Consider the following 15,836-nt stretch of genomic DNA (forward strand, 5'->3'; position numbering starts at 1 on the left):
ATAAATGATGGAAAGTAACTGTGGCAACTCTAGCTAGAGCAGTCATAGGAGTCCTTTGCGAGTAGGTAACATGTGAACTGAGGCCAGTACAACAAAGTAAGCCAGGCGTATGAAGACCTAAGGAAGAAACATTTGGTGCAGAGATAGCAACATATGCAAAGGCAGGAAGGCGGGAGAGGGCATATATAATAATATAGATCAGCTTATGCTAAAATTGTTTACTCCATGTTATAATTAAGATTTTGTGCCTGTTGATACATGCAGATTATTCATTTTCACACTGTATGGTGAGGTAATCATATTAGTGAAAATTTAAGTTATTTCTTGTCATTTTAGGAATCCATGCTGCTATAAATACTCTGGTACATGCTTCTTAAATACAAGTATGAGTTTCTTGTGGTGTTTTTCAGCCATAGTTGACCAGGACCCAGAGAAAAAACCTTTTACAGCATGCCTTGATTTTTGTGTGTACATACATATATATACATACATATGTATATTACTGATTTTTTAAAGATTTATTTATTTATTTTAGAGAGAAAGCAAGTGTGTGCATGAGCGTGCTCTTGTGGGGGTGGAGGGCGGAGAGTGTCCCAAGCAGACTCCTTGTTGAGCTCGGAGTCTGATAATGTGGAACTTGATCTCATGACCTTGAGATTACCACTAGAGCGCAAAACAAGAGTAGGCCACTCAACTGACTGTGCCACTTAGGCGCCTCTTATGTTACTGATTTTAAAAAAGAGTTTAATAAAACTATTTTTGCCCCTTGTGTGATGTATCATTATCTTTTTTCTTTCTCTTTTAAAGATAAATACTTGTTGAGATTAAATTAATGAGCTGTGATTTGCCATTGAAAATAACTACTGTAAGGTATGTTATATGTGAGTGTGTATGTGTACCTAGATATGTCATATTACATATATAAATTGGTCAATCTGTGTGTGTGTATGAATAGACTGCCTGATGGAAGGGTTTATTCATCTAGAACTTAACTAGATTTCACCAAATTGTTTTTTAAATGGCTATACATATCTACATTTGTCTTGGCCTTCAGAGTCTGGGAACTTTGTTTTTTACCTTTGTGTTTGTGGTGTTTTAATAGCATTTACTTGGCACAGAGTTGGTAAATATTTGCCAGTAGTTTAGTGAATGAAAATGAGGATTTCATATGAATACTTGAATCACTTCCATGTTGAGCAGCTATTATTTTATCAATTCTAGTTAAATTTTACAAGGCTAATTTTATAGAGTGGATAAACCAATTGTAATTTTGGTTACGCTTTCAAAAGTTTATTTTTGAAGTTCCCTAACTATAGTGGTTAAGATGTGATAGCTATTCCATGTGTTGACAAATTTGCATTATTATTTCAATTGGTAAAAAAACAATTGGGGCTAACATTTCCCATAAGTGATAGCAGTGTGTAAAGCTGTGTAAAATCTGAACATCACTTATTATATCTAGCTTTTTGTTAAATAGTAATGTCCATGTTTTTATTACTGCTAGTATTATTCTTGTATATTGCTTTTATACATTTGATCCCTTTATTATCTTTGCTTGTGGTAAAAATGCACCACTCTATTTGGTGCTACAACTTTTTATCTGCATGGACTGTTTACTGTTGCATTGTGCAAATGATGCTTTCTTGCCTTTTTATTTTTTAAGATTTTATTTATTAGTTATTTGAGGGAGTGAGCGAGAGAGAGCCAAGGGAGAGGGACAAGCAGACTCCTTGCTGAGTGCGGAGCCAGGTGCAAGTTTAATCCCTTCACCCCAAGACCATGACCCAAGCTGAAATCAAGAGTTAGATGCTCCACTGACTGAGCCATCCAGGCACCCCACAAATGATGCTCTCTAATTAATTCATTTAGTCATAACATTTGCTGCATCAGAAAATTGTGCTGTAGAGAAAAGTTTCCATTTATATTTAGCCGTGTGTCTAACATGCTCTAAGGGGAATCATTCTATTTTAAGAACAAAAATGAAGCCACACTTGAAGAGTGTTGAAAATCTCTTCCCATCAAGCTTTGGATTCACCGCCCTTTTGGGAATTGTTTCTGAGGAAAGTTTTAAGATACAGTTGTTTTGCAGATCAGTGTAAAAACTTTAGTTCTAAAGTAGGAACATATTGTATTTTGATATTCAGAATTTCATAAGATGACAATAACTTGTACTTAAGTAGTGCTCTAAAACTTTCAAAGTATTTTCTGTACAAGACTCACCTAAGTAATGAGGCAGCCAATCCTGAGTCCACTTAAAATAAGAGAACCTTGTTGCTCAGATGTTATTAGTGCAGGGTAATTCATGCAGTTCATTGAGGGCAAAGTTGTTTGACAATACAGGTCTTTAGGTCTCTAAATCATTTCTATGCTGTTAGCAATCATTAAATAGAACATGTCCCAGATGTTTGTCAGTTTATAGGTGTCATTTCTCAAACTTAAAAGCAGGATATTTTGGTATAAATTGTATATGGATGAACTACTTCCTAAAGAATTTTGGAGAGGAATGTGTTGAGTTTTACTGCATTGTAATTATGGGCTTCAGTGTTATTTTGTAGATTAAATCTCACCTTGAGATAAAAAGGATGTACTTAAAATAGAAGTCTAATAAATGTTTTAAAAAGCTTGGTTTTTATTGATATCCTATACTGTGTATTTTTTTTTTCATAATCAGGTGATTTATAAAAGTCCATTAGGTATAAGCTTCTGAATAGTTGACATAATTATCAGATATTATGTTTATTTTTCCATTTTTACTTTGATTATACAAGCAATATATGAAAATAATCATAAGAATATTTAAAATTACATTTTTCACAGAGGTGGAACAAGGAGTCCTAAAATTTGTATGGAACTGGAAAAGACCCCGAATAGCCAGGGGAATGTTTAAAAAGAAAACCAAAGCTGGGGCTATCACAATGCCTGACTTCAAGCTATATTACAAAGCTGTGATCATCAAGACAGCATGGTACTAGCTCAAAAACAAACGGATAGATCGATGGGACAGAATAGAGAGCCCAGAAATAGACCCTTAACTCTGTGGTCAGCTTATCTTCAACAAAGCAGGAAAGACTATCCAATAGAAAGAAGACAGTCTCTCCACTAAATTGTGCTGGGAGAATTGGATAGACACATTTAGAAGAACAAAACTGGACCATTCTTTTATACCATACACAAAGATAAACTCAAAATGAATGAAAGACCTAAATGTGAGACAGGAATCCATCAAAACTCCTAGAGATCATAGGCAGCAACCTCTTTGACCTTGGCCACAGCAGCTTCTTACGGACACATTACTAAAGGCAAGGGAAACAAAAGCAAAAATGAACTGTTGGGATTTGATTAAGATAAAAGGATTCTGCATGGCAAAGGACACAGTCAACAAAACTAAAAGGCAAGCTATGGAATGGGAAAAGGTATTTGCAAATGACATATCAGATAAAGGGCTGGTATCCAAGGTCTATAAACAGCTTAATCAAACTCACCACCCAAAAAACAAATAATCCAGTCAGGAAATGGGCAGAAGACATGAACCTACACTTTGCCAAAGAAGACATCCAAATGGTCAACAGACACATGAAAAAATGCTCCACATCATTTGCCGTCAGGGAAATACAAATCAAAACCACAATGAGATACCACCTTCCATCAGTTAGAATGGCTAAAATTCATGAGACAGGGAACAACAGATGTTGGTGAGGATGTGGAGAAAGGGGAACCCTTTTACACTGTTGGTAGGAATGCAAGCTGGTATAACCAGTCTGGAAAACAGTATGGAGGTTCCTCAAGAAGTTAAAAATACAGCTACATTACAAGCCAATAATTGCACAACTGGGTGTTTACCCCAAAGGTACAGATGTAGTGAAAAGATTGAGCACCTGCACCCCAATGTTGATAGCAGCAGTGTCCACAATAGCCAAATTGTGGAAGGTGCTGAGATGCCCTTCAGTAGACGAATGGATAAAGAGGATGTGGTTCATATATACAATGGAATATTACTCAGCTATCAGAAAGGATGTGAATACCTACCATTTATATCGACATGGATGGAACTGGAGGGAATTATGCTAAGTGAAACAAGTCAGTCAGAGGAAGACAATTACTCTCATACATGGTTTTTATGGTTTCACTCATGTGTGGAATATAAGGAATAGTGCAGAGGATCATAGGGGAAGTGAGGGAAGACTGGATGGGAGGAAATCAGAAAGGGAGACAAACCATGGGAGACTCTTGACTCCAGGAAACAGAGTTGTGGAAAGGGAGGTGGGTGGAGGGATGGAGTAGCTAGGTGATAGGCATTAGGGAGGGCATGGGATGTGATGAGCACTGGGTGTTATACTCAGCTGGTTCAGTATGATTTATATTTGTTGGTAATCTTTTAAGGAACACCTTACACATTTAATGATGAACTTTTTACTGTGGGATATTACTGTTCCTGGTTCAAATATGCTAAGTGAAAACACTGTTCACATATATTAGTTTTAAATTCTTAGATAGGTTTGGGAAAGTTTCTAGAAAAGCAAAATTAGTAAATTCATTTAAGTTTTTGAAGGTTGATTTATAAGCTTGCTGTTGGTGCCGTTTGAAATTCTGTAAGGCTCCATTATAATTGTGTAAAAAATCAGAATGCTGCTTAAAAGCTGCCATGATGTTTACTTTAATTTTTAATATTTATCTTTTTTTTTTTCTCCTTGATTAGGTCCTCGATGGGCTTCCTGGAATATTGGTGTATTTATTTGCATCAGATGTGCTGGAATCCATAGAAATCTTGGGGTTCATATATCCAGGGTCAAGTCAGTCAATCTAGACCAATGGACACCAGAACAGATACAGGTAAACTTTTCCTTATTGAGAGATTATTTACAATATTTAAAATGAATTTAAAGCCTTTACCCCTTCTTGCATCTAAAGGTTAACATTGAAATGGAGTATATTGAAATATTAGGTGCAACAAATGAAATTTGGGTGTTACCCAAAGAACACAGAAATTGGCATGGATAGGGTGAAGTAAGGGTGAGAGAATAGAATATAATGTTGGGGGGAGTGGGTCATAAATAAATAAAGATTTGGATAAAGAAAGTAAAACTTCTGTGTTAAAGATATATTTATGCCAAAGTAAATTCTAGATAGAGTCAAGATTTAAATTAAAACAAAAAAACAAAAAAACTTAGAAATACTTGAAAAAAATAGCTAAGAGATCTTCAGGCTATAAAGTCAAGCATAGCTTTTTTAGTTCACTCTTAAATAAGTTTTTGAGGATTTTGCTGGCTAGGACATAAAAGGAAATATGGCACTTTATGTATTTTCCTAATCCTTGAGGAGAAAATTTACTTGTTTTATTAAGGAAGTAGAGCTTTTTGAACATTGCATATAAGGCTTTGTTCTTGATAATATCTCTGTAGTAACTGTGGTAACAGATTTCATAATGTTGTTTAAGTTGTCTTCAAGAAAATGTGATACAGTGTAGCTTGAAAATGTAACTTGGTGTTTGTAATGGCTTATGGAGGTACAACACATTCAAGACCCAAGGTGTATTGCCTTTTTAATGGTTCATTTCCCCTAAGGACAAAACATGAAATCCTTGGACAATTCAGTTTTCCAGAAATAATATTTTTCTCAGCTAGCCTGTTAAAAGGAATTGAATAAAGGTTTATTTGAAGTGGGCAGCTGTTTTTTTCCTATATCTGAGAGCAGAGTTTCCCAGTCAGAGGGCTGCAGCTGGAATTCACTGGTTTTCTGCGGAATAGGTTATAGTTACACAGCAAGATACTAAATTATTAAAAATGGCAGGCTTTTGAAAACAACTGTTAAGTAATATACAGTCTTTGAACTTGTATTCAAACATCATTTATATGGTTCCAACTGTCATCTTCTTGAAATAAGAATTACTGTTTTGGAATGCAAGACTTTTGATGAGTAATTATCATCAGAGGGTGCTCTGTATGACTTCATATACCACAGAGCTCCTCTTTCAGTGTTCTGTGATGAGAAATAAGGTTAGGATGCGCTCACTTAAAAATTAAATGAATAGACAATGAAGTTTTATAAAAAAAAAAGTATAGAAAAAAAGTATGAAGAAGCTTAATCACACAGACAGATGAGTAAGCCATCCAGTATTCTTTTTTTTTAAGATTTTATTTATTTATTTGACAGACACAGATCACAAGTAGGCAGAGAGGCAGGCAGAGAGAGAGGAATGGAAGCAGGCTCCCTGCTGGGCAGAGAGCCGCATGTGGGGCTCGATCCCAGGACCCTGGGATCATGACCTGAGCTGAAGGCAGAGGCTTTAACCCACTGAGCCACCCAGGCGCCCCGCCATCCAGTATTCTTACGATGGGCCTTGTAAGTACTTGGAAGCAAAGCCAAAGTTGTTGTTTAAAAAATCACTCTGGGACTGATATACAAAGTAAATGAGTAAGTAACTGGTGAAGGCCAGGTTCCATTCTATAAATGGTTCCATTCTATAAAGGTTCCATTCTATAAAGTACAACCTTTATTTTAACCTAGAAAATTTCAAGGCAACAGATTCTAAAAACTCAGTAGAACAAAGTGATTTACAAAGTTGTCTTTAGATAGTCAGACTGCCAGAGTTAGACCTAGGTACTCCTGACGGGATACTTAATCTCAGGGTACCTCAGTTTCTTCATTTATGAAATGGGAATAGTAAGAATGTCTTCTTCTGTGTGTTGCTGTGAAGATAGAATAAGTTAATAAGGGGAAAGCATTTAGAACAGTACATGGCATATTTTAAATACTTGATGTTAGTTTATCAGTTATTAGTAATATTAGTCCATTTATTCATTGTTTAAAACTTTCAGTATTGCTGCCTTGAGTATCTTTCTGATCTTAAGCAATGTGGCTTCCTAGTAAATCTGTGATGAATTGGTAACTAAGTGTACTACTGAGTTAATAAACAGATTGATTCATTGTGTGGTATTGAGTATTTATTACTTTTTGAGGATGTTTGTGAAATAGAATTAATTCATTTATAGTAATATTGGACGTTAAGGCATTTTGAGATGATTAGGTAAACATATCAGTTGTCTCTTGAGGTTGCTTGTTACTCAGATTTAAACATATCATTTTCCCTATGATGGTAGGTATGTTCGATATAATCCAACTCTATTTATACCTGCACATTTTATTTTTTACTTAAAAAAATCAAAGTATAATTACAGAGACCAAAATTTACAGATGTGCGTTTTATGTGTCTTGGCAAATGTCTGTACTGTGTCACCAACACCCCAATGAAGATACACAGAGCATTTTTATCATTCTAGAAAATTTCCTTGTGCCAATTTATAGTCAGGTTTTCTAGGGGCAACCACTACACTGATGTCTGTACCCGTAGGTTGCTGTACATTGAGATTTTTATTTCTTGGAGCTTGTTCTTATTAAATCTGACTCTTCATTCAGATTAGAAAGAGTGATGATCACAGTGTGATTTAGTGTTCTTATTCATATGACATTTTATAAGAATTTCTTGGATATTAAAAAAAAAAGCTCAGGAGGCATTTATTTGCAGAAGGAAAGTATTTTACTACATATATTTCTACCCTATGTCTTCCCTTACCACCAACCCCAACAGTTCATGAAAATCATATTTCTAACTTGCAAAGATGATACTTAGTTTTGGGTAGTTTTATATATTTTCAGATCTTTAATAGCTAATGTGGAAACTTGATTTAATCTCTGAACCCAGCTGTTAAATAAAAATATTCTTCTTTTGTGTGTCTCCATAAACACACAACTTCTTTTGTGTGTCTCCATAAACACACAACTTAACTACTTAAGTTTTGCCGCAGAGCTTCGTATCAACTGACATATATACACCATATTTATATCAATTATTTGTATACATGTTTTGAGTGTGTGAATCAAGTTTTAGGGCATCTGCCATATCACAGTTGGGTTAGAATTGCTTTATGCTTATTTTTCAAAGAAAATTTATCAGAACTTACTTTGATTTTTATTCGCATGGAAACAGAGTTACTCACCTTACATTTTAACCAAAATTCTTTTTTTTTAAAATGTGGTTCATGATTAGATTAAATGTCTTTCGGCCTGGTGGTGGGTATTAAGGAGGGCACGTATTGCATGGAGCATTAGGTGTGGTGCATAATCAATGTATCTGGGAACACTGAAAAAAATATCTTTTGTCTTAGGTTTATTCTCAGACACTTTCCAAATTTTTAGGAAGGATCACTTTGTACTTTTATAAATACTAAAATCTTTATTTTTTAAATTTTGTACTGGTTCATTAACCCCAAATATTGAGTACCATTTTTCTCCATTATTTAAAAATTTTTAATAATTCAGTTTTCATTGTTTGTTCTGAAGGAGTTAAAATGAAAAATACCTTATTTTTACTGCAGAGGAATGTTGCTTGTGCCTTCAAGTTTCTTAGCTTACTTTGTGCAGAGTCTTGTAAATTGTGCCGTCTAATAAAACATCTTAGTGAGATTTTGTCCGTATTGCAAAGTATACCCCATGTTTTTGGTATTTTTTTTTTTTAAGATTTTATTTTATTTATTTGACAGACAGAAATCACAAGTAGGCAGAGAGGCAGGCAGAGAGAGAGAGAGGAGGAAGCAGGCTCCCCGCTGAGCAGAGAGCCCAATGTGGGGCTCGATCCCAGGACCCCGAGATCATGACCTGAGCTGAAGGCAGAGGCTTTAACCACTGAGCCACCCAGGCGCCCCTGTTTTTGGTATTTATCTTGATAACTTTTGGACCACTTTTAATACTTTACTAACTATAAATCTTTTAGTAATCTTCTTTCACAGGTTCTTTGTTTACTACTGACTAGTGTCGTTTATTGATATGGTAGTTAGTATTTTCTTGGGAACACCAAGGCCACACAACTGAGATTTATTCATTATAAAATATATTGTGGGGAATTTTGCATTTGAAACTGCCCAATTTCCACAGGCCTTTGATTTATCCTTAGTGAACTTATCTGCAACACTTTGTAGGCATTTTTACTCCCTCTGTTAATATCTTTACCATTTTAACTTTAGCTTTGACTATATTTTGGCTAGAAGGAAAGGTTTTTTAAACCCAACTCTTCTCACATTCTTGCTTTCTGTTAAAACAAAAGAATAGAAGCTTGCTTTCTTCCCATTCCCCCCAAACCCTGCTTTGACTTCAGTTTTTTTTTCTCTTGTTTAGGGGCAAAATGGAAGGGGGTGGCTGCTAGTTTCTCTACCTTTATTTTCATTTGCAGCTTTCCTTCCTGCTTTTCCACCTAATTAAAAAAATTATATTCATTTGGAGGCACATTTAAATTCTTTCTTCTTTGAAATACATTACTCACATGCTTCTGCCATTAAAAAAAAGTCTTCCTTGCAAAAACAATGAATACTGTTACGCTGAAAAAAATAAATAAAATGGAAAAAAAAAAGTCTTCCTAATACCATCTTTCCCTCAACAAATAGTTCTTGACTCTGCTGTATTTATTCATTTGTTTGCTTATTCAGCCACTGAACACTTACTAAGTACGCACAGTGTGCCAGTCTCTGTAGTCTTGTGACTAGCTCTTGTCTCCCTTTAGCGGTTGAATTTCTTGAACAAGATCTTTACCCACTATTTCATTTCTTTACCTTAGTTCTGCTGCTGTTAACTCTTTTCTGTTCCCATCATTCTGCTGAGTTTGCACTCATAAAGAATACTAGTTACCCCTAATGGCCAAATCCAACTCTTTTCCTCTTCCTCCTTGGTCTTCTGCTTCACTTGACACTACCCCTGCCTTTTTGAAGGTTTTTCTTTGTGAAAGAAGCTAAAGTTACCATGTCTTCTATTTGGTTTATTTAGTCTCTTTTTTTTTGTATTTTTTTGTTTTTTGTTTTATTTTGTTTTGTTTTTACTATTTCTTTTTTTGCTTTTTCCCCCTAGTGGAAATTTTCTAGTTTTGTCTTTATCCCTGTTGTTCTTTAGTCTGTCTGCATAGGAGAACTCACTTACCCTCATGGATTCAGTTATTTTTTGTGCAGATGGTTTCCCCTGTCTGTCCAATAGTGGCTTCTACAGTGAATTTCAGTTCTTTTTTAGATTGCCTATTAGAGACCTTTGCTGTTTGTGGACTTACCGATCTTAAGAAACCTTGGATATCCTTGGCATGAAGTAATTGGTAGTTTGCCCTGGCACCCATTTTAATTGTATATTCTTTGAGGCTGGAGTTAGTCAATCTGGTCGGTTCCATAGCACTGGAATTTCAACATGGCTTTACATATCTGTTCATCTTTGTATATTCAGTAATTCATGTGAAGTAATTAAAAATCTTATTGCTTTATGAAAAAACTTCACTACGAAACAGAGAAAGCTGGCTATTAATGTAACGATAGAAGTTAAGAGAAAGGAATAGATATGATGGGGCATGGATTTTTTTTTTCTTTTTGCCAGATAACATTACGCATTTGAGTAAAATTAAGAATAGAATATTGGGGGTGCCTGGGTGGCTCAGGCAGTTGGGTGTCTGCTTTGGCTCGGGTCGTGATCCCAGGGTCCTGGGATTGCGCCCCACATCGGGCTCCCTGCTCAGCGGGAAGCCTGCTTCTCCTCTCCTGCTTCCCCTGCTTGTGTTCCCTCTCTCTCTGTCTCTCTTTCTCTGTCAAATAAGTAAATAAAATCTTTAAAAAAAGAAAAGAAAGAATAGAATATCAAAATTAACTATTGCTCTTTAGCAGTATCAATAAAACCTCTTAACGTTTCATATGGAAACAGGAAAAAAGGATTTGAGTTATTAATATGTAGCCTTTGTAAATGTTAAGCCATTGTTCAAGTTAATCTTAAAACCTTGTGGTGTCCTGTGGTTCTTACTCTTTCTTTTGTGTGCCTCATTGTGCCATCAGTTCTTAATTCTTTTGTTGCTTCTGTTGCTTTCCATTCTCATTTCTCCTACCATGTCCATGGCTTTAGCTTATTCCTGATCTTCCTGTCACTGTCCCCTCTCCATCACTTTTACATACCACATCCAGAATAATCTTTCTGGAACACTGTTGTGGTCATTTGACTTCTCTTCTAAGAAATTTGTATTGGTTCTCTTCTGAGAATCATAGAAGTTTTATTTTCCTTAAATTGGTAATCACACACCTCTGCCATCTGGCACAGATGTCTTCTGTGTCTTTGACCTTCCTCCAGATGCTTGACAATATATCGCTTTGCTGTATAGAGACAGCTGTTCCTGTTGAATTATTCTGGCAGTGAGTGCTTGCTGTTTGTTTTGGTTGTGCGGTTGTCTGTTGTTGGAAGTATCTTCTGAATATTCCCTTTTTCAAACCAAACTCTTCCCATTCTTTAAAACCCAGCTAAATCCATACTTTAATAAACCTTCAAAATATAGCTTGTGCCTGATTATTTACTACCACATATTGTTATTTACCGTTGTGCATGTCTGTTAATTGTAACCTTGCAGTAATTAGGAACTTTACCATATGTGCATTTGTAGTTCTTGTGTTGGTTACCACAGTGGTGGGAACACAGTATGTCCTTAATTTATCAATGGCACACCAAGAACAGTCTTTGGTTTGATATAATTCTGTGAGATAATGTTTCCTATATTTAGCAATGAACAGGGAGAATGAAGAAAATGAAAACAAAAAACAAAAAACAAGCATATGCCCCCAATTTGTCCAATATTATTTATACAGTATCTTTTTTCATTTCTTTAGCTCTCTCCTTTTCTTCCCATGTTCCTATATATGTTTAAATTCCCCAAATACGGGAGCCATAGGAGTATAACTTAAGCTAGTGTGTGGAGGTTCCAAGGAAATATATGCAGGTACTAGATAGGTAGTACTTTCTAGCATTTCAAACCACCCAGAACTGAAACTGATTGCCTTGGAAAGTAATGAGTTTGCCATTACTTGAGTGGTTTATGTAAAGGCTGGACAACCATTTGGAAATCTGTAGCTGGGATTCAAGCATTGAATGGGCAGATGAGGAATAGTTTAAATGACTCTGAAGTCTCTTCCGTTTTTGAGATTCTTTGATTTTATGTTCAGTCCTCTTTGGTTACCACAGCATTCAAAAACCATTTCATCTTATTATTTGCATTTGAATAAGAATGGTATGTTGCAGTTAGAGATGTTATTCAACTTTTTCCTAAAAGTCAGATTCTACCTTATGGTGGAATTCTTGTACTCTGGATAAATCATAAGAATGTGACAGTATTCTCAGATTAAATCTGAAAGACAAGTTCTAAAAATGTTTTGAACATTTTTACTCTTTGTGTTCTTTGATAAGGAAAAAAATCACTGACTAGATGGATATAGATTTCTATTTAAACCTTGTTATTCTTAGAAATACCTGTGTAAGTAACCTGGTAGTTTTAGTTTAATTAGCAATAGTTGTATCATACTATTGACCTACTTGTCTTAATATAAACTTCTGATCTTTCTTAGAAAAAAAAATTGTCCTTAGGAAGCTAAAATTACAGGTTTTCACTAATACTCATCAGTAAGCTTTACTGTGTTCTATGACCTCCATTTGAATTCCTCATCAGCCCGATACAGGGAGAATAGGCAAAAGAGAATTGGTAGATACTTTAAATATTTCTCTGTTGCTAAACAAGTAATTAAATTATAGGTACTTATATTGGTGGTCATGTTGTGCCCATTTTCACTATTAAAGTTGGGATGTAAAGGATTATAAAAGATAGGGGATGAAAGTGACTAAATATATGGAGGAAGTTTTCTCCCCCTTGATCTTGACATAGTATAAATCCAGATAAAATTATGATACATATTATTCTTTAAAAGCATAGTAAGTTTGTGAAATAAAATTTCAGTGATAGAACTACAGCATTCCTGTGAGGAATCTCTGCCATCCTTAGAAAACTGGAACTAGAACATTGATAGGCAGTTGAAACTTACATTTAACTCAAATTATCCAGTTGTACAGGCTTGTTTTAATTCATCACACCATTTTTAAATTGTTAAAGGAAGGTGCGATAAGTTACTACAATTTCCATGGAGTTCTGAAGAGGAGAAAGATGCATTCATTATTAAGATAAATTTTACCTATTTTTATTTTTGTTAATGAGACTACTTAATGAAAATTTAAAAGGATACAGTTAGCTCAGATTATCGTTTCGTCACACAGCAGTGGTGTACCTGTAAGATAGTTACACCTTGCTGTGTAGCCACTGCACCCTTCTTTGCTTAATGTTTGCATGGTATTTCTTTTTTCACGCTTTTGTGTTTAACGGATTTATGTCATTAAATATAAATAGGTTTCTTTTAGATGAGAAATGCCTTTGGTATGCTCTTTCAGTATGTAGTTTCAATTTTTTTTTTTAATTTCAATGACTTTTTGAAATCAGTTTTTCAGTATTCTGTCTCCTTGTTTGAGCTTTCTTCTTCAGTGTCACTTTTACATGTAAGTTGGCTTTTCATTGTTTAACTCCAGTATTTGTCACTTTCTCTCGGATCCTTTTTATTACTTTTTTAAAATTAAAAACTTTAAGTTTTTTTTGTGTCTCCAGTTTTTATAGGCCATTATTTGTTCCGTTTAGTTTTCTCATGTTCCATTTTATTTCATATTCATTTCTGAAGTATTTTTCCTTTTATTTCTAATTCTTTCCTGAGTTTTCATTTTAATTCTGAATATTTTCTAATTTCTTTCTTAAATTACATTTTATTTTTAAGTAATCTCTATACCCAACATACGGCTTGAACTTAAAACCCTAAAATTAAGAGACAGTCTCCACTGACTGAGCCAGCAGGTGGCCCCAAATATTTCTAATTTCTTTTTTTTTCCCCAAAGATTTTATTTATTTATTTGACAGAGATCACAAGTAGGCAGAGAGACAGGCAGAGAGAATGGAAGGGAAGCAGGCTCCCAGCCAAGCAGAGAGCCTGATGTAGGGCTCGATCCCAGGACCCTGGGATCATGAGCTGAAGGCAGAGGCTTTAACCCACTGAGCCACCCAGGTGCCTCAATATTTCTAATTTCTTTCTTTCTTTCTTTCTTTTTTTTTTTTAAGATTTTATTTATTTGACAGAGAGAGAGATCACAAGTAGGCAGAGGGGCAGGCAGAGAAAGAAGGGGAAGCAGGCTTCCTGCTGAGCAGAGAGCCCGATGCGACGCAGGGCTCTATCCCAGGACCCTGAGACCATGACCTGAGCCGAAGGCAGAGGCTTAACCCACTGAGCCACTCAGGCGCCCCAGTATTTCTAATTTCTTATTTAGTTGTTCTTCTGTAACTTCACCAGGCTTTTAACTCATTTAACATGTTCTTTCATATCATGCATGTATTTTTTTGGCTTGTTCTAAATTAGTAGGTGTGCAGTTTTGATCCGTTTTCTGAACATATTTGTTGTAGAGTGGTTTCATTATAGAGATGTTATTTTGCTTCTTATTCTCTTCTTCTAAAACTTTGTATGAGATTGGGCCTTGATTCTTTTCTGTTGATCATTTTTATGTGATATTAGTTTTCTTTACTTTTAAAAGGAATTGATATTTAAGATAGCTTTTCTACTGGCACAGACCTCTCCCTTCAGTGGTTTTGTGTTAGTGTTTAAAAATAAGGCCTCTTGTTTTCTGAGATTTTTTTTTTTGCTCTGTTTCTTTTCCCACTTTGTACCTTCTCTTTCTTTATTTTCTTTCTTTCTTTTTTTGAGGGGGGTGGCTACTGCTCGAGTTTTGAATCCTTTCCCAGGACTTCCTCCTCAGGGTGTGGCCTGGTCCTAGAAGGGAAGTTTGGTGGTTATGTTACGAGAATTCATAGATAGGGGCTAGATTATTTTCCCCCATTTCAAGCTTATTGTTGACTGTATGTATTTGCTGTTGGATTGGGTAAAAATGCTTTTTTTTCAGTTTCATGTACTTTCTTTAGATTGGTTCACTGTAATTTCCAGTTTTTATCTCTTTACTATTTTAGTGTTTTGTTTTCAGATCTGCCTGGTCCCCCATTAGTTGCAGACATCATGCAAGTCAGTGGTTGTTAGTACCTAATCTCTACCTCATAGAATTTGGTGTTTGTGGGGATACTCGATCACCAATTTTTGTTGTAAATATTGTCCATGGGGTTTTGGTTTCTCTATTTAGTGATTCTATTTTTTAGTGTGTGAGAAGCTTCTGGGAGCTTTGAAAACTATCACTGCTATTAAAGAATTCCTGACAAGCAGTATTTTATAGAATAAAATTTCATTTAAGAAAGGCTAATTTGAAGAGCTCCATGATTTAACCACATCTGACCTGTATGTGTTAGAACATTATTTACTCTCTCAAGATTTTGACCCTTAGATAAATTTTCATAGTGCTTAATAGAACCAGGGGCATAAGCTTTCAGCACACAATTCTTGGTACACATTTATTCAAGAAAACCCCCAGTCATATAACTTTTTTCTTATTTTGTGATAGGAGTACTCATTATGAATTCTTTTTTTTTTTTTTTTTTTTTTTTAAGATTCATTTATTTGACAGATAGAGATCACAAGTAGGCAGAGAGGTAGGCAGAGAGAGAGAGAGGAGGAAGCAGGCTCCCCGCTAAGCAGAGAGCCCGATGTGGGGCTCGATCCCAGGACCCTGGGATCATGACCTGAGCTGAAGGCAGAGGCTTTAACCCGCTGAGCCACCCAGGCACCCCCTCATTATGAATTCTATCAGGCAGACAAAATTTCTCAAATCATGGCCAAATGTACAGACTTTGAAAAGTGATTGAGATTCAACTTCTGCCGACTCCTTGCCAGGATCATTGACTTGTCCTCAAAGAAGATCAGAGCAAGGAGCTGCTTATAGTGTTGGGTTTATGTATTGCCTATATGTGCAGAGTGAGGTGAGGAAAGACATGTGATACTGTCTAACGAAATTTAATCTGTGAAGTTCAGTAAGACATT

The 15,836-nt window shown here is 35.5% G+C and overlaps 1 protein-coding gene across 4 annotated transcripts in view; it reads left to right on the forward strand.

Annotated features, from left to right (window-relative positions):
* SMAP1 (small ArfGAP 1) overlaps window positions 1-15,836 on the forward strand; it is a 170,368-nt gene that overhangs the window by 39,951 nt on the left and 114,581 nt on the right. For 3 of the 4 annotated variants that reach the window (XM_046004787.1, XM_046004788.1, XM_046004789.1), the window contains exon 2: window positions 4,697-4,830. In XM_046004787.1, the coding sequence (XP_045860743.1) occupies window positions 4,697-4,830 (134 nt within the window). Of the gene's footprint in view, window positions 1-807; window positions 871-4,696; window positions 4,831-15,836 lie in introns of all 4 variants that reach the window. The other variant, XM_046004790.1, reaches the window with a different exon arrangement.

The sequence above is a fragment of the Meles meles genome, chromosome 5, assembly GCF_922984935.1.
Source record: "Meles meles chromosome 5, mMelMel3.1 paternal haplotype, whole genome shotgun sequence".
Classification (NCBI taxonomy): Eukaryota; Metazoa; Chordata; class Mammalia; order Carnivora; family Mustelidae; genus Meles; species Meles meles.